General features: G+C 38.4%; 1 protein-coding gene across 1 annotated transcript; it reads left to right on the top strand.

Annotated features, from left to right (window-relative positions):
- Nucleotides 1-16855: 16855 nt before the first annotated feature.
- On the top strand, nucleotides 16856-20641 carry LOC148676325 (chymotrypsin-like elastase family member 1). Its single transcript, XM_088644041.1, has 7 exons — nucleotides 16856-16915; nucleotides 17219-17301; nucleotides 17602-17702; nucleotides 18074-18193; nucleotides 18677-18813; nucleotides 19981-20126; nucleotides 20471-20641. Exons 1-7 carry the CDS (start codon nucleotides 16873-16875, stop codon nucleotides 20639-20641), a joined length of 801 nt encoding a protein of 266 aa, XP_088500167.1. The 5' UTR covers nucleotides 16856-16872.
- The last annotated feature ends 4777 nt before the right edge of the window (nucleotides 20642-25418 follow it).

The following is a 25418-nucleotide window of genomic DNA, read 5'->3' on the forward strand; positions in this document are numbered from 1 at the left end:
CTCAATGTTGCTTGCTACAGTATGTGTGCCACTTACTAATCTTAGCATAGATGTGCTTAACAAGTGTTTCTGTTTAAGGGCATCTTTAAAATCCCTTAATCTCTCTGAGCATCCTGGAAATTGTTGGAATTGAAGATGCTAAGAAGACAGTTGATTGCTGGTGAGCAGCCTAGCTGTCAAGCTGTATGTAGTTGGTTACCCTTTTCCAGTTTATTAAGAAGCTTGAGAGGATCTAGGGTTTATTTTAGCTTGTTGTGTTTGTTATCAAAGTACTGTAAATCAAAGCAATTTTTAAAAAAATCTATCTGCTGACCTTGGCATGGGTCTATGCATTGTGTCCCATCCACCCTGTGGCAACCCCACAGCATCACACTACTTTCTTAAAACTCCTGTGTGAAACTAAAAAAATCCCAGATGTGTTAATTATTTATAAATAATTCATAAAAAAATAATAAATAGATTTATTAAAACATTTACAGTCTGTATGACACTGTGAAGAATTACATCAGTAGAATGAATTGACATTTGTACTAGGTTGGTTTACATTTTTATTTTTTTTAATTATAAGTGTTTATCTACTTAAAAAAAGCAGTTGTCAGAACCCAGAGACTATAGATAAATAATAAATAATTCCTTACACTTATATAGCACTTTTCTGGACACTCCTCAAAGTGTTTTACAGGTAATGGGGACTCCCCTCCACCACCACCAGTGTGCAGCCCCACCTAGATGATTCAACAGCAGCCATAGTACACTCACAACACACCAGCTATCAGTGGGAAGGAGAACAGACAGCCAATTCATAGATGGGAATCTTTGAGAAATACTGTGGCATTTTTAATTACCCCAGAGAGTTAGGATATTGTTTTTTCATCTCATCTCAGGTGGGACACTGCAATTACACCCATTGAGAAAGTGCTTCAGCCAAAATCATCCTGTAAAACCTTAGCTAAGTTGAATCAATTTTTTTGAAACTATTCCTAAAAACCGTAATCCCCCTTCAGATCCATTTTGAATTGTTTTGAGACATGATTATAACTCCTTATTATAATACCATACTTACCTTATTAAGTCTTTTTGGAGGTTTAGGGTCTTATGTGTGCCTACCATGGACTGATTTGCCTGAATGTACTGAAGCTTCAGATACATGTATTGAGGAAGTGAAGATATGAAATTGAATTGTAGGTTTTACTTTCGAATGTCTGACATAACATGTTTTTTCATAAGGATTTTGTTCACTGCAAATTCTATATGGAAATCTACAAATCGATATTTTCTAAGTAGTTACTAGAAAACATACATTTTAATTTATTTTCATAGTACAAAAGCTCTTTATTGGCATTTACTTGCTACCTGTTAATTAAGATAAATAGCTAGTCCAAGAACATTTCACTAGAAATGTGTATAGTTTTCCTGTAAATAAAACAAGAAATATTTACTTCAAGTTTTTAAATGTGTTTTTGATTATTTAGTTCTGCTTCACATATATCTATTTTGCCTCATTTTCCGACTTACAAGTTTTTTCTTAATATTGACAAGCTTAATCGTTCCCAATACTCCTGAATTATAACTGTTATTTCATGATATAGCCACAAGGTTTTAAATTCAATTTTTTTTGTGTAAGGTACAGTAGCTTTAAACTGAGTTTTGAGTATGTAAATAAGGGATTAAAAAACAATAATCATCAGTACTTTGTATTACATTATTGCAAAAACAAATTACTGATAATCATAATCATTGGCCAGTGGCCAAATTAACTCCCAGAATGCTGCTAAATAGGATTATGTCTTTTCTAAGCCATATTTTTCTTTATTGAAATAATGTGACAATAACTTTCCGTGAAGCATAAATTGTTTTGCCATTTAGATTCTAGTTTTCCATATGCACAGAATGATTCCTGTCACAACAAAAGCTGGCCTTACTGCCACTTACTGCCACTTACTGCACCTTGTTGTCTAGCAATAACAATGAAACTAGTGTAACAATGAAAAATAATAATTGCTTAAACTTATATAACACTTTTCTGGACACTCCACTCAAAGCACTTTACAGGTAATGGGGACTCCCCTCCACCACCAATGTGCAGCCCCACCTTTAAGTTATTCAAACAATTTTGTTTTAATTAAAGGTAAAAATAAAAACACTGGCATCTTTAGTATAATATGTGGATAATGCTGTGATCAAGCCTTTGAAAGAAGATAGTAAAGAACACAAGAGAATATTTGTGCTACGTACTTAACATTGCAAATAACAGATAATATAACATCATACAGTACATACGACCCCTTTGACTATTACATGCTAAGACACTGATGTGTTATTTATTCATCAAGATTACACTGCTGTAATGCTTACTTGGGTACATAAAAAGGCTTCAGTATGTGTATAATTAAATGGTTTGTGTTCTAACTAACTATACTCATACTGCTTGTTTCAAGAAAGGACACAACAAGTTTAATGTTTGCAATTTGACAAGATGGTGATTGGTAAATTTTATTAAATTCATAACTGTGTCTCATTTAAATTTAGGTTGACTCTTGATGATGTTGGAATGATTTCAAGTACTCTAATGTGTACATGCAACCTAATTTGGTTATAGTATTGTAGTAATGCTATATCTAAATATATATACTTAAATTGCAGAATGTTTCCATTTTTGCGGATCAAATCTCAACTAAAACTAAAATACATGAGCATATTTTGTCTACACCTTCACATTCCGTGTACTGAATTACTGGATTATTTCAGAAAAAAATCATGAACTGTACCAAATTAACCTGAATATAAGCATGTGATGCATTTCTCCAAATTTCAGGGTGGTACAATTAGCCTATGGCTTACACTCAAAGACAAACAAAAACAGAAGTGTTTGTCCTATGTGGTGTCATCCTGGTCTATGATTGAAACCCACACTATATTAGGCAATTTGATTGTTCACTTGTTTACCACAAAAGTGCTGAACAGTGTTGAACTGTTCTCACCATTTTGCTTGTTTTAGTGTGTTTGTTGCAATCGAGTAATAAAAAAATGTCTATATTAATTTTTAGCAATCCAAAATGAAAGCGATCACAGTACAGTTTTACAAGAGGTAGGCAATCCTTTGTATTGCACAGCATGGGAATCAGCATGCTATATGTTGTAAATGCAGACCTGTATCTACTGGATTGTTTCACTCAAAAAACATCTCTCCACAAAGGACTCCACTGTGGTGATAGAAGGGGGAATCTTGCTGCAGGACACCATAATGCTATCCAAATTGCAAAGAATCGATGTTCTCTTCTGTAGAAATCTCTCTACATGGTGATTTATGATCTACTGTATATGTAGAAATAGCTTGTTAACAGACAGCTTGAATTATTATCTTTAAAGAAGTGAAACAGATAGTCCTATTAAATGCTCTTAGAATGAGCAAATTGGGAACACTCCTAAGTCAGAGTATACAAATGTAATGTGTCCTAGAATTGTATTTAGGACAGACCACTGAAAGAATGGCACGATAATCAAATATCTGTAGCTGACAGTGTAATGTGCTCAAGGCAACTAACAGATTTAAACAGTTTTAAAAATCTTGTGTGATCTTTACACTATATTTGGCATACTGTAAAGGCCTCGATTGGTATGATAGTGTGCCTTAGCGTACAGATTACTGCAGCATTATACAGTGTTATAGAGCAGAACAAAGTTTCACGCAAAGTCCTTTTTCAATAATATGGATGTAATGAAAATACAGTATTATTGAAATAAAAAAGCTTGATCACTTTTCATCCAGAGCACTTTGATATATATATATATAATATATTTGATATATATAAATATATCACAACACTAGGCTTTTTAACCACTGTGTATATTAAGGAGATACTGTATAAGGAAAACAAAATAAGTAACCATTATAAATAAAATATTAACAAACCTGCTGTACAACCGTAGCGCAATACATGAAAAACACAGCATTTCTGTACAACACAGTTTCTGTACAATCACTGAGAATCTAAAATTTGGTAGAGAGATTTGGAAGCCCATCAAACAAATCAACACAATCTTTACACTGATTTTCTTGTATTAAGAAACCATACTGTAGATCAATAAATGAAGAACAAGTACAACTTTATTTCAAGTGACCTGTTTTTGATCAAATGTGAAACAAAACAGTATAAAATATGTTCAGTGAAAAAGAGATAATCCATTCTATCCAACTCCTTGTGTCAAAACAAGCCTTGCATTCAGTTACAAATTTAATACTCCAAACTCAATAGATCCAACTAACTTCTTAACAACTATTTAAAAATGATATGATTATAGACAGGAATATACTGTATACTGTAGCTGACCCCTTTCTCCTGCCTAACTTGTGGTTACTTTGCAGAAACAAATGTAAAACATACCCTTACAACTCTTTAAAGTCCTTCTGTCGGGTAGTGAATTTCAACCAGATATTTAAACATGAAGACCAAAGAGCTTTCAAAACATTTAAAGGGTATAAAAGTATGTCAAAGACACTGAAAACTTCTTTAAGTACAGCATATTAACGCAAATAATTTAGTATATGGACTGTCAGAATGGTGGCAAACCAATGTCAAATCCCACTTTGGTATTTGCAAAAAGTGACAAGATAAAAACACACAACATCTTTTGTTTAAATACAAAGTGCTGCAGCTGGCATGAATCCAACACAATGCATTACCCAATCAGCACCATATACGTATACTGTCATACATGGTATTATGGTAACTTCTTTCACCCATAAATGTGTTCAGTTTGAGAATTCATTTAAAAAAATGTGTAAACTTCATTTGCAATTTGTCAAAAAAGGAGATATCTGTAGAAGGGGCTAAATACTCTTGCAGAGCATAGTATATAACAAAATTATCCAAAGAACACTGACCAAGTACATTTTGGTCTCAAATGAATGATCCTACACTCACAGAATAACAAAACTAAAGCTTTTTTAGCCAAATTCAAATTCTTCAAAGAGCTTTATTGACTGATGAATTGCAGTGTTTCCAAAGCAGGTACAATTAACACCACATTTACAGACATTTCCAGTACAAGCATGTTTTCTGGGCATTTACTGCACATCACATGAAACATTTTTGTAAGACAGACTCCCTCTCTGTTCCTCAGGCTGTCACACATGTGGCTACCAGTTTTATCCTTCCTCCTTCCCCCAGGAGATTTCAGCAGAAGCTCTTCTGAGTCTGGCAGATGGGTGAATTCTGGGATTAGATTTGTTATTTTAAGGAAGAATGTTTTTCTAGGACCAGTTTATTTTTGACATTTCTGCATAGTGCTTGTAGTGAACGCATAATCTGTCTTCTGGGTTACCAGGTCTGTTTCTAAGGCAAGGCTCTTGTCACGAAGCCCATGCTTCATCAGGGTCAGTTTCTCTTTGCTGTCTCTTACCCTGATGAAATACTCAACTAGTGTATGTCGAGTTTTCAGCATCCTGTAACAGTCCAATTTGTGTTGTGTTTATGTCTATGTGTCCCAGTGGGTCAGATAGTGTTGTTTGGCTTGTTCTGTGATTAGATTGACTTTTACGTGTGTTGTTTTAGATGTGCTGTACTAAGGTTAGTTGGACTGGCTGGCTGAAGAGGATTTTCTCTGGGGTCAAGTATTGACCCCAGACTTCATCAATTTCCCTACGGGATTAAAAAAGTATTATCTATCTATCTTAGCCCAGCAGGGCCTTGCAGTGTTAGGGGTTCTGGTCAATGTATTTCAAGTGCGACAAAAATTTTATTGCGGTGGATATTGGCCTAATTCGACCCTGCGTGCTGTTTGTGTTTTTCTTTGAAGATGGAGACTTTTTTTACGGAATATACATCTCTACTTAAGTTTTTAAGTTTTCTATCCCATTTTGTGTATTCCTGGTTTACAATTAGATTCCACTGCCATATACAGATGCAGCCATTCAAAGTTCGCGGTACAAAGACGTACCGCAGGCATTTCCCTACGTCATAGCCCGTCATAACGCGTCATACCATCGTACGTGATTGGCTGGCCAAATTGACCGACAGAGGCACTCATGGTGTGTTGGTCAGTTGTGGAAAGATTTAATCATTTAATGTCTTTACTGTGCATGTTTTAATCCACTTAGTATTGAATATTTATATGGAATTTTACAACTAAAGGGAAATTTTAGTAGCTGAGCATAAAGAGAAGAGGCGCATAACGCATCTGAAGGTCAGAAACGATATTAATTTAGGAACATAAACATATTACTGTATGTAAACTGTACTGTATATGGCTGATCTTGGTAGTTTAAAGAAAAAATACACACCAGTATTCCATTTCTCCCTAAACATTTTAGGCATCAAAGTTTTATAAAACGGTCCCCAAATATGCGATTGCTGTATAGAATGAATTTTAATTAAAAAAATTTATTTAACACAAAATTAAGCTGTTTACGTTCCTCCGCCTGAGAATATAGTCCCTCATTGCTGAAACACAGCCACAAAGAGATGACTTAGCTAGCCAATATAATAAAGGAATAAATTACTTTTTTTGTTTATTTCTTTAGCACATTTATTTGAAAATTTCCATCAATTGTACAAACACTTGGAAACTGTCCAATCCCTAGTTCGTCAGGCATTGTCTTTTACTATAAGACATAAAAACTCCCTTGCTTTTAACAGAGCGTCTAATAATTTCTAACGACGAAAATAATTTAAACTGCGACACTTATCATTCAACCAAAGCTCAAAATATCACAAGGATCCTCAAGAGCACAACAAAAACTGCAGAAAAAGATAAGTGTATCAGATACATGAGAATCGAAGCTTTTTTATCTACGCTTTCTTAACTACGCTAAGAAGTAGTCTGTAAATTTATCACACAGTAAAAAGTCACATTTCTGGGGTGTGCGTATACCAAAGATTATGGCACAGCTTCTGAATGGTGATTGGCTGACACCATCTGACACCCCTCTGATTGGTTGGAAAAATGCCAGTGGTCTTTTCACTGATAAACTTGTGTCAAGCTGTCAACAAAAGCTAATTGCTATTGCTACTATCTGAGTCTCTGCGTCTACAACTGTTTCATCAGTTGTTATCCTGTAAAGCGCTTTGAGAAGCCACCTTTAAAGGCGCTATATAAAATCTACGTTTATTATTATTATTATTAATATTGATAATATTCTTCATCCCAGAACTTGTAAATTGTTGTTGTTATCCTGTAAAGCGCTTTGAGAAGCATACTGTCCAGCATATTGTATTTCATTGCACTTTGACAGATCGTCTTATATCTCTTGTTGTTAGAATATCCCCCAAGAGGATATTTTCCCCAAGAGGTATCCAGGTAACAGTGAAACGGGCATACAGTCTGGGGAGATCACCCGTTTTCCATGTAAATAGTTCCCTGGTTCCGTATCCTTTGGTGTTTCTCTCTCTCTCTCAGGCCCGCACTCTTGGCGGGCTTGTCTTGTGTCTCTCTCTCATCTGGGCGCAGGAGTGCTGCTGGCGGGTGGTGACGGAGAAGAAATAAAGCACAGTTTTTAACTCCTCAAGTCTGAGTCTCTGTGTTCGTCCTCAATGAACCCAAATTCATTACATTGGTGTCAGAAGCGGCAGGATGGACAGTGAATGGCCAATGATGTCGGACGCAGAGAAGCGCCGGATCCCCCAGCAGCCAAGTGACCCCCTAAAGCGCCTTTTGGGACCACAGCCCTTATCAGGGCTACCCAACGGCAACCTACTCAGCAGAAGGGGGATCCTTTCCTGGGTAGCCTCGGGCCGTGTGGCGGGAAGGAGACACCAGACCAACAGGGTCCAGCCCGCCACCCCTGCACCAGCCTGTGCCGGTGAGACCAAGCCATTATAATGGGGTGGTCCCATGGCAAATGTTTGAGGCCCAGTTCCAGATGGCGGCCTGGGCAAACAGCTGGTCTCAGGTGGAGATGGCAGGCCACCTTGCCGCAGTCCTGGAGGGGAAGGCCTGCCAGGCGTTGCTGGATGTACCCAGGGACCAGCGGTACAACTATGCGGTGTTGGTGTCGGCCCTCCGGAGGCGTTTCGGCGGGAGAGGGGAGGACCCGGGACTGCTGCGGGCAAGGTTGGCCCAACGCCACCATCTAGCGGGAGAGCCACTGGGTCCAGTCGCCGCAGACGTGGCCTACTTAGCCCGCCAAGGCTACCCTACTCTCCCGGAGGAGGCCCACCGGTAGATAGCGCTCCAGGCGTTCCTCCGGGCCATGTGATGCTGGCCGCGCCGGTCCCCTCGGAGCAGGCCCTGACTCTGGCTGAGCAGGCTGATGCCGTATTCGAGGAGACTGGTGGGCACCAACGGAGGAGCACAGGGGGAATCAGATGGGGAGTCATCAGATTCCCCATCAGATTCTGGATTCAGGATACTGTGTTTAATAATGAAGGCCAGCATTTGGGCATTCATGATGCCACAGAATACCTTCCCCAGGTTAATCACAGATTCCCTGATAGTTATTAGAGCTGAGTCTCCTCTACTATAGAAAGGGTCATCTGTCCTTGATTCTAGACCTCAGGAAAATATCAGTACAGAACTTTGTCTATTCTGCATTGTGTGCCTAGGTCACCCCCTGGAGGCCACTACTGTCTACACAAGTGGAATTTGCAGAACATTATTAATATATTTTTTGCTTATTTTAGGGGTTTTCTTGTATTTTTTTTATTTCTAAAGCATATTTGTATGTTCTTTGAATGTGGGAGCTTCCTAGTTGCCACATGTTTCACTTTTTTCTTAAATGTTTTGGAGAGACAGAAGGCAAGGCAAACAGCCAAACAGAATTCACAGCAGGCAGACACCACATCTCTCTCCTCACTTTAAAAAATGCATATATGTTGACACCTCTTTTATGTCAAAGTTTTTTTTACAAAAAATTTTAATTATATTACATTACATTTACATTACATTTAAAGTACTTATTGCTATTTGTTAATATATATTTAAGACATAATTTTCCAAAGTTGGTATGTGTTTAAATAATGTATTTTATTTAAGAAAGAAATTGCAAAATGCAGTACAATAGCACACTACTAATGATAATTACAGTGCCTATAGAAAGTCTACACCCCCCTTGGACTTTTTCACATTTTACTGTGTTACAGCATGGAACCATGATGTATTTAACTGAGAATTTTTGCCACTCTTCAGCACAAAGTACTCTATAATGTCAAAGGAAAAAAAAACTAGACATTGTACTAAATTAATTAAAATTAAAATAATTGAACCCCCAGAGTTAATACTTGGAAAGACCACTTTTGGCAGCAATTACAGCTGTGAGTCTCGTTGGGTAAGTCTCTATCACCGTTGCACATCTTGACACTGAAATATTTGCTCATTCTTCTTGGCAAAATTGCTCAAGCTCCATCAAGTTGGATGGGGACCGTTTGTGAACAGCAATTTTAAGTCATTCCACAGATATTCAATTGGATTGAGGTCTGGACTTTGATTGAGCCACTCCAGGACATTAACCTTTTTGGATTTAATCCACTCCAGTGTGGCTTTTGCTGTATGTTTCGGGTCATTGTCCTGTTGGAAGATGAAACGTTTTTCTCCAGGATTTTTCTGCACTTAGCTCCATCCATATTTCCTTCTATCTTTATGAGTTTTCCAGTCTTTGAAGCAGAGAAGCATCCCCAAAGCATGATGCAGCCACCACCATGCTTCTCTGTAGGGATGGTGCTCTCAGTCTGATGTGCTGTGTTAGGTTTGCGCCAAACAAAGTTCAATTTTGGTCTCATCTGACCATAGAATCTTCCTCCAAATGTCACACCCGACATCCCTCCCTAGAGGGCGCTCCACTGCTCTCATTATTGTTCGTGTCATTTAGCTCTCCAGGTGTACCCTTTTAGTGTTATTATTTAAAGACCAGCTCCTCCAGTCCTCAGGGCTCATCATTAGGGTAAGATGTCGCGAGGCTCGCCTAGCACCAGGAAACCCTACGTCCGTCTCCTGAGGGCATAGGCCTCATCCCCGACACCTCCCGTTACAGTACTGTCCTCAGAGAGTGAAGTTGTTACTCGGAGCCCCTGGCCTGATTATCCTGGTTTTGTTCCCTGTCCATGTTCAGGATTTCATTCCAGATTTTAACCTTGCTTGTATTGTCTTGGATGGATCCCCCAGTTTTGGACTTTGGACTGCACCCCGGATTCCCCCTTTTGGACTGTCTTGGATCCGTTTGCCTTGCCACGCTCCCTGAGCCCCGGATCACCATAGTCACACACCCCTGTCTGTCTAACCGTCCTGATCCTCTTCATCTCCTCTCCTGATGTCCTTCTCCACTCCAGATAATACCGTCTGCATAGGGTCCTGAACTACGCTTCGTGGGAGCCTGGACCGGCTCCCGTTACATCCACAGCCTCAGGCTGTTATTATCCCCTCCGGGTTCCCATGTCTTCCTAACATTGATCCCCTTTCGGGGGACTTCTGCAGCCTCTTTTGCCTGCTGTCTTCACACACACCATTCACACTACTGTATCCAGCTGGATACTACGTCATACAGACCCTGCTCTACTGAGAATACCAGCACAGTTCTTGTGTGTCCTGCTGCTGGGAAAAATTGATGACCCCAGCCTCCTGTCAGCTACATGAATCCGGACTGAATCCACTGACCTCAATTTTAATGAGTAAGGGGTTTCAACTTTATAATATCTTTGCATGGCAAACATGAGATAGGACCTAATTTTAATATTGGTTTGATAACTCCTTAGTTTGCAGTTTTAACTACCTTCTTATAATGTACCTACCTTAATTCTCTCTTGCTCACATGTGTCTTTTCTGTTTTCTTAATTAAACTACACTTTTACACCTACCCACTGGTTAACATTTCTCTGTATGAGGGTCCTAACTTTCTTATCCTATAGCCTAGTTGTTAACTCAATTAACTGGGTAAATTAGCTTCTTATGCATAGAATAAAAATGCATTTTCTTTCTGGGTTTCATTCCTTGTGAATACAGACGATATTTTAATATTTGAAAAATGCATAGTGTATGGTGGAGTCATCACACTTCCTTCAACATCAGATGTGTAACCCTGCATGCTTCAATTGCATTATCACTCACCTCTTCCCTTACCATAGGAGCCTTCCAGGCCACTGATGCTTGCTTTCCCTGCACACCTTTCTCAATTACTCCCTCTGATCACTTCAGTATCAGCCAGCTAAGTATAATCACCAGCATATACTGTATTCTACTGTATGTGCCTCGTCATGTATTCCCTTCCTCTTCCTAAACCTCACGTGCCTTGCTTGCATCAGTGTGGTAAGCATGATTTTATAGTTCAGGTGGGTAGCTGCGTCAGCATGCGTAGGCTGCAAAGGAACAAGTAATAGGTTTATTCCATACTGAAAAGAGACGAAAGAAAACACAATGTTTCAGCCGTGGAGCCTTCTGGGTGAATGCCCAGCAGTCTACATTGGAGAAACAGGAAGGAGACTCGGAGACCGCTTCAGAGAACATGTTAGGGCAATGAAGATTAAAGAACTCTCCAAGCCCATTGTTTCTCATTTCACCTCAGACGGCCATGATCACACTAATCTCTCCGTCTGTGTTCTCAAAGACAGTTTTCCGAAGTCACACATCAGAAAGACTACAGAAACTAAAATTATCCTGCAGCTAGGATCACATCTTTCCCCTTCTTTTAACGACAGACTACTTTTTTTCTAAATTCTCTGTATTCATTGTAGGTTTCATTTCACACCTCTCTTCACCTCACCTATCCTGACTTCAAACCTCCTGATTGTCCTCTTTCTGTCCCCTGCTCCCGCCCCTCGCTCCTCCTCTCTCCCAGCTTTTGTTCTCCCGCTACATTACCTTTGCTTACTGCCCTGTCTTTCTCACACCTGATGAAGGCTCCACGGCCGAAACATTGTGTTTTCTTTCTTCTCTTTTCAGCATGGAATAAACCTATATTGTTCCTTTGCAGCATGATTTTATAGTCCATCTCAATTTCTGCTGTCTCACTACTTAAAACGTGTCCCTCTGCTGGACCTTCCTTCATTTACAAGTTCCACTCCATCCCTCATTTCTCAGATGACTTTATCTCATTAATGGTCCCACTACTAGAATCCTTTTGTTCTTGACTATTTTTTGGATGCATTTTCTTCAGCTAAGAGAAAACAAATAAATATTTAAAATTCTAGGGATTTTTCTCAATCCTTTATTAAGGCACTTGCATTACTTGGTTCATCCCCTTCTGCTCATCTTCTACTGACACTTAAAAAACACATTGGCACCACTATGTTTAAACAGGAAAGCAACTACATGGCAGACTAAGGCAGTGGATCCTTCTATAAGAGCCAGAGAATAGATCACCTCAATAATGATTACTCTATGCTTCCAAAAACCTCCATATTTTCACCAGTATCTCACTGATCATGCACTTAAGTGTCACTACTGCAGCAAATAGTTTTAGGCCACCAAGCATAATGAATCTTTTCAGATTCATTTGTAGTGTTTAAGACTGTACTCTGTCATCATCGCTATTCATCTTTGGGTTTCCAATTAGAGCCAAATTCTGATATCATTTTACACAGCCATCATATCTGGACCACTATGCTTTGACAAATCGAAAGTGCGTGACTTGCCACTGGTTTTTACTGCACTTCCTTGAAGTTTTAAATAAAAGGCTTATGGCAATGTATACAACCTGGCCATTGTTTGTCTTGGTGCAACATTTCCACTCTTCATTGAAGAACCGTAATTGCCACAATAATCCTTGTGTGCTGCTCCTCTGAGTTGCTGGAGTTAGATTACATGAAATCTGAACCCAATCATTATTAATCCACATTATCCTCCTTTCATTAAATAAGATTCTGCTTAAGTGTTACAGTGGTCTCATTTTTCACATCTTAGTCACTCTCGCTTAATCCCTATTCCTTCTGAACAGCAAGTCCTAAACTGAAGAAGAAGAACAACAACAATAACAACAATGATTATTTCATACAGAACCTTTTAATAGTTGCATCTCAAAGTACAGTACCTGTAGTTGTTATAAAACAGTTAAAGGGGAACTGATAAGCTATTTTTCATATTTTGGGGTAAGAAAAAATCAGCATTGATGAGTGCATTTAAAACCACAATAAAATTAAAATGTACACATTAACTTGTTAAACCTCCAATTTACATCACAAAATAGATAAAATAAAAATTTATGCGCAGCACCATGTTCTGTGATTCAGAAGTAGGCAACAAATTATCCGGTGACAAGTGTGTTCCTATGACACTGTAAATAAGCATCTCTTTAAGTCCAATGGAACTATTGGTCTTGATTTCGAAACATTTTTTTTCTGACAAATACTACTCACTTGTTAACTGTGCAATGCAGATCACATTGGAACATTTCTGCTGTGAAACAACCTGTATTTATTCACTTGTACAACATTACACAGACTAGTGTGCAGGAAGGGCCAGATCCTGTCGCAACTTGTAGGAACTCGAAAGTGAGTTTGCAACAACATGTACTTTGTGAAAGTAAAAGGGTTAAAATAAAAAAAGCAGTTATAAGTTTACAATCTACAAAGTAAGGATGTAAAAGAAAGACAGTTAGAAGTGCAGCATTAGATACATGGCGAAGACAGAGACAGTAATTAAGTACAATTCTTTCTGAAAAGTAAGGTTTTGCATTTTTTAATGCACTCAGGATTTAATTGCACTCAGGGTAGGTGACTCCTTGATATCCTTGGCAATAGAATTTCAGAGCTTTGGGGCATACAGTAGCAGGAGCCCCATAGATGGAGCCCTGTCAGCTATAGAATATACTGTAGATGAGCTTGGGGGACAGAGAGGAAACCAGAACCTGACGAATGAAGGTTGTGAGGTGGGGAGTAGATAGCTAGAAGTCAGATAGATACTGAGAGTCTTTTAAGAGAGCATCAGAATTTCGAATTAGTTTGAATCCTGATAGTAAGACAGTGCAAGAACTCCAATACAGGTGTAATGTGATCACTTGCATGCATCCTAGTCAGGATTCTAGCTGCCAAATTCTGAAAATGCTTGTTGATTTAGATACCCCAGCAAGTAGGACATTGCAGGATTCAATTCTAGAAAAGACATGTATTGACCAGCTTTTCTACAATACAGAAAGACATCATAGGACATACTGTAGTCTGGCAATATTTCTGCAATATTTCTGAGATTAAAGAATGATGTTTTTATAATATTCTGCACATGAGGGTCAAAAGTTAAGACATGATCAAATATAACCCTAAATTCTTCAATGTGGGTTGACATTCAAGCATACGGAACAGTTACTTTATAGATAGGGTTGCATTGGCTTTACATAGGTGACGGGAGGTGCTGAGAAGCAGAACTTCAGTCTTGTTGCAGTTTGAAATGAAATACATTTTGAGACGTCAGCTGCTTCAGAATCAGGTCTAGTAAGAACATTGAGATATTTCTTACCACTTTCCTTCACTCTTGCTCTTGTTCAAAGTGGAAGCTTTAAACTATTCTTTGTTACATAAACTAGGATGTTGATCATTCTCCATGTTCACACTTTTATTTCTTATTTCTGCAACTTCCTGCTGTCCCTAGGTTTCTTTAGATAACTGCTGCAGTGGAATTTAGTGCTGATCACTTATTCCTGGAGAAGTGGAATATCACTTTCTTTTATACTGGCTGCTTTCTTTCTTCTATCCAACACCTCCAATTTTTCACTGGTTCTGCACCCTCTCCATGGCTTTGGCAATTATTACAGAGGAAAGCGCAAAATGTCATAAATTATTACAGAGGAAAACACAAAATGTCATAAATTATTCTTTCAGATTTCCCCATTGCACTTTACAAGTTTACCCTTTTGTTTTGCCTGATATTCTTTGAGTTTCCACCAAGACCCAAATATCCTCTCACATTCACTCAGACAACACATCTGTAGTGTACAGGTTAAATAAAAGGTGTACAAAATACCCATACTGAATACCAAGAACATTCTGCCAAGTCTCACCATGGTTTCTTAAAGCAGTCAGTTCATTTTTACAGTACACATATCCATACAGTACATACATTTTATAAATAAGCAGAACCTGAAATTCCCACCAAAAGTCTCACTAGTGATTTACATGCCCACTTCATTATTTGCACTGTTCATATCCCTGACTACTTAAACCAAATCACACAAAAATAATTGTCCCCTGGTCAAAGCCACATTCCAGTAACATTCCAGTAAGTATCATCCCGCACATTTCTTAGCACTTCTGCAAATTAGTTGGCTCCTTAAGGGCTTCAGAAAACCAAAAGCACTTTTGCCATCTAAATAATTACCTTCAATAATTTAACCTTCCTGCTCCAAAATGGTTTCTGCTCACTTATCACCTCAGCCCTTGACCCATTATACTTTCTGGCTTCCATCTTTTCAGGTGATCTGAATTTATTGCCATTTGCAGCTCGTTCGACTTTCTTCTGTAGTCCTGCTCATCAGATCTTTTAATTTGCTCCAGCCGTACACCTTTCATCTCATAAACTAAGACACACCACGCAATGCCAGGTGCATTCATTGAATACGTTAAACTAAATTACACGAACGGCCCTTTGAACCCCTCTATTCCGAACGCTGTCAAAACATTCTGCAGTCAACCCATCCATCCCACTGTTCATCGATGAGCATCAACAGGCGGTTTCTCACACTATTTCCTACGCCACAACTCTTATTTCAGATTTCAACCACCAAAAGCATAAACTCTGCTGTTGAAGGATTCTGCATCAATAGCATCCAGGTGGGGCTGCACACTGGTGGTGGTGGAGGGGATCCCCATTACCTGTAAAGCACTTTGAGTGGAGTGTCCAGAAAAGCGCTGTATAAGTGTAAGCAATTATTGTTATTGTTATTGTTATTGTTATTGTTATTGTTATTGTTATTGTTATTGTTATTGTTATAGGGTTCCCACTCTTTTGTTTAGTGGTTCTGTCAGCCTCATCCTGATGTTTCCTCAGGCAGGCAATTTTATTAGTTATTAGTTTATTAGTTCATCCACATTGCATCTTTACTTTGCTTTAATTGGGGATATGGGAAACCTATTTGGTAAGAAGGGTATTTCTTAACGTGCAATTTATTCATCTCATACAGGAGCAAAATTGGGCTCCTGCATTCACCTGGTGGTCTGACTGATATCTTCTAAAATTGCCTTGGCATCCACTGCAGCAGATGACTGATTGCTTGACAAGTTTCATTAACAATCATGATACTAGTTGTATATTTATCCTGTTCAGTAAATGAATTTCCCACTTTTTAGGCATCATTCTAGATAAAATATAATTAAAATATGATATTCTTATTACAGTTATATGAAAATGATATGCAAGGTACAGTACTGTACATACTAGAAAAATTGCTTATTCACTACACATTTTGAAGGCAAAAAACATATGCTTTTGTAAAACTTTGCACATAGGATTTCTGCATTAGTCAATATAATTAACTTTTTGGTTAGATATGGCTGTACGTCATCCCGATGCCTGTACATTGCTCATATGACCAGTTCGTTAAACAATAACCAAAGTGAATAAATATCAAAGTAAATTGCCAAACAATCACAATCCAGAGCTCTAGTTTTTTCAAAATTCTTAACAGTTACTTTCATTTTTAAACTTTGCATTCCTCATTGTTCTGTGTGTTGGATGTATATATACATATTTTAAGTATAATTGATTGGTCTATTATGAATATACTGTAGTAATTTATCATACTATTATCACAAAAAAGAAAAAAGAAAAACACAAATAAACATGTGTACAGTAGGGGCAGGATTAACATAACCTGTTCAGTGTGTCTTTATGGGAAGAGCCTCTCCTTTTCCTGTAAATGAGGTGAAGACATGGGTGGGATTTTAAGTGTTTGGGGGTATAAATATTAGTTTTAAAATCCGTTGAAAACTAACCAAGAGAAGAACGACAACTGCCATCATGCTTCCCTATGTTGTATTAATTGCAGTTCTTATTCTGCCTGGTAAGTTAAATTTAACATGACTGCGGTTTATATCATTAGTATTGTATTTCTTTCTCTGCAAGTGGAGACAACAACTTGTCTTTTTCATTCCAGTTTGTCATTTCATTCCAGTTTAAACAAATCAAATTTCTTTCATAGTGATTTACATCCTTATCCCAATTTTTTTTTAATCCTATTATTCTATATTCTCTATATATTCTATTCGCTTCCAGGTATTATTAATGCAAGTTTGTATATCAGAAGAATATTGTAAAAGGGATGATAATCAATGACCACTTACCATATGTTCACAATTGTTTGCAGGGCAGGCAAGTGATGCTCAGAATAAAACTGTGCTGCGTGTTGTGGGAGGGGTGATGGCCACACCCAATTCTTGGCCTTGGCAGGTAAGGGAGCAGTGTTTAGAAAGCAACAGTAAAGCAGGAGGATTTACTTAAGACAAGTTCATACCATTGTCTCTCAATAGCATTTGGCACTGCTCAGGAAAAGCTACTTTAAGGACACTTTGTCTAGTAGTAGGCCAACATATGTTCGGTGATGGTGATTTTAAGTGAAATCGGATATTTACAGCTTTAAGATAAGCCGCAAGAGGTTTATATTTTTAATAAAGAAATAAGTAAATGTAGTTTCTTAATTGAATGTGGACAGTCTGGTTCCGACTTAGTGTTTTTATTCCTCCTACTCAGGTGTCCATTCGTGTTAGCTCAAGTGACTGCTATTCCCACAACTGTGGTGGAGTCCTGATCCATAGTCGCTGGGTTCTGACAGCTGCCTCTTGTGCTGGAAGGTAGGAAAACAATTTAGAACATCAATTAATTTAAAAAGATCAATAGTCAATATCAATATCAATAAAAACATTGTTCATTGAAAAGGCATCAGGATATCATCTCACTTCATTATATTTATGTAAGTCTTTCCAAAAAGATGGAATGTGGATATTTTAATAATTAAATATGAGTTCCAAGCATAAAACATTGTTAATTATTTGGTTTCACAAAGAAGTGTTAAGGAAGTGGTTAATGTTGCTGTTAAGCTCCTGTCTCTTTTCAGGATATATAAAGGCTCTGTTTTATTATTTGGTGGAATTACCATGTACAGTAGCTGAGTGTGTTCTTAGTAAAGACACTTTGTCAAAATTAATACCTTTTCATTGGACAGTGAAGGTTTGGTTGCTTTCCTGGGGGATCACAATATTTATGGGATTGAAGGACAGGAGCAAATCATTCCTGTGGAAAGAAAGGTCATTCATCCCAGCTGGACTAACAACCTTGCTGCAGGGTATGTATCCTTAACTGTAACCCTTTCAATTAAATTATAAATAACTGGTAGAAAGCTGACAAAGAGCTGTGGAGGAGTGATGTTGCTGTAAAGTAAAGAAAAAATGAGTTATCATGCTTATTTTCACCCTAAAGAGTTACAGGACTTGGACACAGGATAGGGGATTCTGCAAGACAAAACGGCTACCTGTTGCCTTAGTCCCTCTGTGTCACTTCCTGTGTGCTGCATCTGATCCCACCTGTATACCCCCAGCTTTTCAATCTGCTAAAATAATATGCTGGTAATTGCTTGGTATTATTGTTGAGAGAGTGATTTATTAAGATTGAGAATGATAAGAATGTGTATCCACAAAAAAAGAAAAATAGTGCTATGACACTCTACATGAAAATTTGAATGAAACAGCTGTATGTATGATGGTCTGTACGGAGTTCCAATACAGTATCATGAATTGGTCTCTTCCTGTGCTCTCTGTGTTGTGTGCAGATATGACATTGCCTTGCTGAAGCTGACCCAGAATGCTGTTCTGAACTCCTACGTCTCTGTGGCAACACTGCCCAGTAGTGGCGCTATCCTTCCCCATAACAACTTTTGCTACATCACTGGCTGGGGACGTACCAGCAGTAAGTTTGTAACAGGAAAACATAGTCTGTCATAATGTTCTATTTTGGAAGCAAAAGGGAACATAAGTGCATTGAAGCATGCTGATAACAACATACTGCATTTAGGACTTAAAAATTGAAACATTATAGATAATAAGGGTGAAGAATCTATTAATCAAAGGCATTCAATAAAAAGAGAATAGATTATGAAACTATTGGGGATACTGTACATCTATAGTATAGTGGGTAAAATAAATACTGTTTTACCGGTTGAATTAATGGGTAGGTTTAGGTTTTCCACAGGGAGAATGTCTGCAGGTCCTGACTGCTCTGTAGTACAGAAACTGCAGCCATAAACCTGCAAAAAATATTTCAGCATACAGTAAATTATTTATTTACTGTATTGTATTTCTTAATTTCTTTAATAAATATAATCTGATATGCTTCCACATACCATCATCTATGTCTTTCAAAATAGAAAATATTACTCAAGGGTTTTGTTGAATTGTGGCAGGGTGACAGAGTGGTTAGCTTTGTTGCCTCGCCATCCTGGACTCTGGGTTCAGTTCCTGGGGTGCTGTCTGTGTGGAGTTTGTATGTTCTCGCCATATTTCATATGGGTTTCCTCTGACTGTATAAAGACATACTAGCTGGTTAATTGACTTATGTCATAATCTGCAATTTTGTAAACAAAAGGGAAGATCAGGATATTGAAGCCACATGGTAATAACACATTCAGGTTTTAGCACTTCTGAAAAACTGCTGTGAAATACAGGGACTGAAGTTATAAAGCTAAGTGTTCACTTAGGATTTTAAATTAAGGGGGCGGAGGGTGATATAAAATCGTTGATAATCCATTTTTTAGATTTAGAAAATAAGTAGTCAATATAAAATTCTCTCTCTTCTTGGTTGTGTTTTTTATATGTATCTGAAAAATACAGTTAAGTAAGGGTTCATAGTTTTCACATCTATGTCTTCTTTAACAATAGAAAATATTTCCTGAGCGTACATGTTGAAGGGAAATTTCAAGAGAATAATTTATTTAATAAATATAATCTGATATACTTCCGCATATCATCATCTTTGTTTATCCAAATAGAAAATATTACTCAAGGGGTTTGTTGAATTGTGGCAGGGTGACAGAGTGGTTACATGAATTTTGGCCAGTTACATGAATTTTGTCTGCAGCTTATGGACAGCTGTCAGCTACCCTCCAGCAGGGCTACCTCCCCACTGTGGACTACGCCACCTGCTCCAGCAGCTCCTGGTGGGGATCTACAGTAAAGTCCACCATGATCTGCGCCGGTGGTGATGGCTACAGAGCAGCCTGTTATGTAAGTATTCCCTCTACAAAACTATCACTTTGATCAACAGTCCAACAGTGCAAGATACTGTTGAAACAAACTTGAAAATGTGGATTTTAATGAGTTGCAGAAATGTAAGAAAACAAGCATTAAAGGCTCATACTAGACTATTTGCTTCTATTTCTAGTGAAATAATTTACCTCACTGCTGTGTTCAGTCTGAAAACAAGTATATTGTTCATGAAAGCAGTATTTCTCTGTTCTTCATATGACTGCATTGATCTACCCAGTGCAGTGTGTGCATAGAGGTTGCACTGCCTCATCTCTGTGGTTGGGCCCATAAATCTAATTTTGAATCCCACAATGATCTTTCAGGGCGATGGTGGAGGAGCCCTGAACTGCTACACAAATGGAAGATATGAGGTTCATGGAATTATGTCTTTTATGTCTTCACTGGGCTGCAATGTTTACCAGAAGCCCAGTGTCTTCACTCGCATCTCAGCTTACACTACTTGGATCAGCAATGTGAGTAAGCAAACTGGGTAGTTTTGTGTTTTACAGGACAATGTGTTCTGTTGATACTAGTTTTTTTTTTACATCACAATATTGAGATTTTGTTGTATTGACCAATCTGTACAATTAAAAGTTTAGATGAATTGGATCAAAACAGATCAAACTTTTGAAACATTTTAAATGGCACCAGGTTTTATAGTGTTTTTCATACTGTTTTTTATCATCATCACTGTTCTATTAGAGTTCCATTTGTAGCCTTAATAATACTGAACACCCTTCTAATCTGTTTCACCTGCCAAATAAGTGGCTTTTTTGCCACTTATTTGCCACTTTTTTATTTGCCACTTTTTTGGGGGGAAGTTCTACATTAAAAAGCTTCAGTAAAGAATGCTTTCTGGCCATTGTTTGCTTTGGTGCAGCATTTCCAGTCCTTCAGTAATTGTAATGGCCACATCCATAGAAGGGTGACAAAACAGTGCTGCTCCTCTGAAGTGCTGGATTTTACATGGAATCTGAGCCCAAACCAGGCTGCTGCAAAGGTGTTAGAGGAGGGATGCAAACGTCAAGTGTGAGGGAGAAAAGGGGCTTACGTATAGTATTAATCATTTTTAACCTGTCAAGAATTTTTGAATGTCATGAAAGATAATGATTTAGTAAAGTCACTCAGGACAGGAAAGTTGACTGGAAAATTGCTAGTGTAGCACTCATCCACATACTGTAAGGCTGACAAAACTGTACCAAGTACTGAGAGGAATTTTCTGGATTTTAAAACACGTAAGGTCGTAGAAATAAGACTTACAACATTTATGGTTAAATAATTCACTGAAACATTATGTACTGTATATTGTTACAGGCTGAGATAGATGCCAATCAGGGTGTTTTAAGACTGTAGATAAAGAGTGTAGCACCTGGCACCGTAAACATTTCCAGCTTCAAAGCACAGGGGATGTGTGCTGAGATGCAGGAGGTCCTGAGTCTGTTAACAAAGCAACCATGAAGTTTACCTTGGTTTCCTGACAAATCGATTAGGTTCTGATTAAGTGTAATTCAATATTCCAGAAAGACACTATATAAGATCAGATCAAGACAGAAGAAAAAGACTGTGAAAACGGGAAAAGAAAAAGGGCAGACCACACGAGAGAGAGGACCACACGAGAGAGAGGAGAGAGAGAAACAGACAGAACTGTGCTGCCGAGTCCCTACTGCAGGATCATCCGGAAAAAACCCGAATGGAGTTAGGTATTTGAATCTTGCTAATAGAGCTTGCTATTCTGTAGCTTTAAGGGTACTTGGAGTTCCTGAGTAAAGAAATTAATTTGTTTAAAACTGCCTCTCCTGCTGGGTGAGCACCTTGGTTGGTGCATTTTGCAGTACAATAGGGAGATAGCGTCACATTTATTTTGTGGCATCCCGTTTAGAGAGGTTCAATTGTAGATTGTATTCCTTTTATTTTAGAAGGCAGTTTACCTATTCTTTGACCTCTGTAGGCATTATTAAAGAGCCAAATACATACCCCAACCCTAGCAAGTTAGCAGTCTGGGGCTTTCTGGTAGATCTAGATCTCTAAAACGTCTTGTCTGTAAATACACTAAATTGTGTGTTGTATGTTTATGCTGTGTGTAGAGTAGTGTGTGTCACTGTAATTGTTAATAAATATTTGTTTATCAAAATGCACTATATTAAGGTTTAAATTATATCATAATTTAATACATCCAAACACAAGTCTGAAGTCCAAAGTGTACTTTATTTACAGTGCAGAATATCTTCAATAACTGCTTCTATTCCAACACAGCAAATGGTATCACAGCATATTGGTTTATATACCAGCACTCTAACATGTTTCCTGGCCCAGTGGTTTAAATCTCAGCACAGGGCTTTGTCTCAGCGCTGTGGCTTGTATTCCAATACAGCAGCTTGTACCTCAGATTAGTGATTGGTTTTAGTTTCACTGCCTTCTCCATCTCTGCAGCACAGGTTCCGGCTTCTCCCTTGTTCTTTATTTCTCCCTTGGAGGCTTCAGGAAAAGCAATGACCGCAGCAGCATCACACTAAGCATGAGTAAAGCCTACAGAAGTCAGAATAAAACATAGATATTGGATGTGAATTTAAGATACTGTTTATACAATATTCCCTTATGTGACCTCTGAAAACAGGTTAATGTGATAATTAACACAATGCTTAACAAACCAAATTCAAGATAGCGGTGAGGTTGATCTGCTTGAATTCGAATCAGGACTTCTTCAGTTTATTAAAATAGGTGAGTTTATTAGAAATAACATTAATACAAGCAAATGCTTTTTGAGGAAATAATAATAATAATTGCCTTCACTTATATCACACTTTTCTGGACACTCCACTCAAAGCGCTTTTACAGGTAATGGGGACTCCCCACCACCACCACCAATGTTCAGCATCCTCCTGGATGATGAGACAGCAGCCATAGTGTCCCAGAACACTCACAACACATCAGCTCTCAGTGGGGAGGAGAGCAGAGTAATGAAGCCAATTCATAGATGAGGATTATTAGGAAGCCATGATTGGTAAGGGCCAATGGGAAATTTGACCAGGATGGGGGGTTACACCCCTACTCTTTTCGAGAAATGCCCTGGGACCACAAAGAGTCAGGACCTCGGTTTTACGTCTCATCCGAAGGACGGCGCCTGTTTACAGTATAGTGTCCCCATCACTATACTGGGGCATTTGGACCCACATAGACCGCAGGGTGAGTGCCCCCTGCTGGCCCCACTAACACCTCTTCCAGCAGCAACCTTTTTTTTTCCCAGGAGGTCTCCCATCCAGGTACCTTTCAGGCTCACACCTACTTAGCTTCAATAGGTTGCCAGTTGTGAGTTGCAGAGTGATATGGCTGCTGGCTATATCACATATGAAATGGATGAAAATAAAGAATTAGAAAAGTACAAGTTGCGAAGATACAGAACAGTGTTAACAAACTAATTTGAGGCAAAAGGCATAATGTTACATTAAACTCTCATTAAGATAACTATTTTATACCATCAAGCATTGAACTCAAGCACAAGGTGAATGCAACCTATCCCTTTAACAGGTGTGCAAATGAAAGAGCTTGGTATGCTCCTATTGCTTATATTCTGAATAGCGGGGAAGAAGGTATCACCTAATCTGGGGAAATGTGGTAGTCGAAGAGTGCTGTGACCCAGCTCAGGAGCTAATTCAGCGTTGCTATGGAGCACAAGTAGGGCTGCTGGCTGGAGAGGATGGAGCAGCATTTCAGACTTTTCCTCCCTTGTCCATTTAAGCTCTTTGCTACTTTTTCTCCTTTGAATGCTGGCTTCCTTGGGTCTTGATGTCCAGTTCTCTTGAGTTCAACTTCCCAGACCTCACAGGCTTAATTTCCAGTCCCCTCATGGGCCTAACTTCCTCAGGGCAGATTTGTGGTGTTAACGGGCCTAACTTCCTGTCTCACAGGCCTACCCTCTGGTGTTCACAGGCCTAACTTCCAGGCCTAACTTCCAAGGTGTTGTTCTTGACTTTCCCTTTTTATTGGCCTCAAAGACATTCCTGTCTGCCAGGGTTCTGGTTGGCCAATTCAAATCTGTGATTTGCTAACTTCCCCTTCAGGAATTTTTATTGTTTTTTCAGGAGAGATACAGATGCAGCCATTCGAAATGCGCGGTAAAAACCTGTGGTACAGTAACCTACCCGCAGGGCACCGGAGGGCACCGCGGTAAGTGATTGGCTGGCCAAAATGACCGACAGGTGGTGCATTGGTTGGTAGTGAAAAGATTTAATCATTTAATATCTTTACTGTGCACATTTTAATCTGCTTAGTTTTGAATATTTATATGGAATTTTACCACTAAAGGGAAATTTTAGTAGCTGACCATAAAAAGAAGAGGAGCATAACGCATCTGAAGGTCATAAACGATATTAATTTAGGAACATAAACATTACTGTATGTACATAAACTGTACTGTGTATGGCTGGTCTTGATAGTTTAAAGAAAAAATACACACCAGTCTTCCATTTCTCCCTAAACATTTTAAGCATGAAAGTTTTATGAAACGGTACCCAAATATGTGATTGCTGTATAGAATGAATTTTAATTTTTAAAAATTATTTAACACGAAAATTAAGCTGTTTACATCTTCTGCCTGAGAACAGTCACCCGTTGCTACCCAACGCAGAAACACAGCCACTAACTAGCAAAGAGAGGACATTAGCTAGCCAATATGATAAAGAAATAAATGATTATTTTGTTTATTTCTTTTGCACATTTATTTGAACATTTCCATCGATTGTACAAGCACTTGGAAACTGTCCAATCCCTAGTTCATCAGGCATTTTCTTTTACGCTGCGGGCATTCTCCTGGTCTGTGTCTTCTAGGATATAATGCCAGCGAACTCTTGTTTATATGTCCACTATAACAGACAATCTCTTTTGCTTTTAACCGAGCGTTTAATAATTTCCTAAAATGAAAATGATTTACTTTATTTCCCTCACGGGATCAATAAAAGTATCTATCATTTGTCTAAACTATGGGACAGAATTCTGGGGTCTCCCCATACCAGAGATTATGGTAGGGCTTCAGAATGGTGATTGTCTGACACCATCTGACACCCCTCTGATTGGAGAAAAAAGACGTGCTGGTTTGCTATACGTACAGTACTGTACCAGGAAGAGGATTTCTTTCTGTTCGAAACGTGTATTTTAAAAGTTTAAGAAGTAAAAACCTTACAGCGTACACAGATTTCGTTATCTTTGTCTTATGCATAATAATGTTGACCGCTCTGTCTAGCAAATTAATAATAAACTTTATTTTATATAGCGTTT

The sequence above is a fragment of the Lepisosteus platostomus genome, chromosome 2, assembly GCF_059453375.1.
Source record: "Lepisosteus platostomus isolate fLepPlt1 chromosome 2, fLepPlt1.hap1, whole genome shotgun sequence".
NCBI classification, from domain to species: Eukaryota; Metazoa; Chordata; class Actinopteri; order Semionotiformes; family Lepisosteidae; genus Lepisosteus; species Lepisosteus platostomus.

Excerpts from the sequence above, each read along its gene's own strand:
- LOC148676325 (XM_088644041.1), top strand. The coding sequence starts at position 16,873 with ATGCTTCCCTATGTTGTATTAATTGCAGTTCTTATTCTGCCTG. Across the intron at positions 16,916-17,218 it reads TGCAGTTCTTATTCTGCCTG|GGCAGGCAAGTGATGCTCAG; the intron begins GTAAGTTAAATT and ends AATTGTTTGCAG. Across the intron at positions 18,194-18,676 it reads ACTAACAACCTTGCTGCAGG|ATATGACATTGCCTTGCTGA; the intron begins GTATGTATCCTT and ends TGTTGTGTGCAG.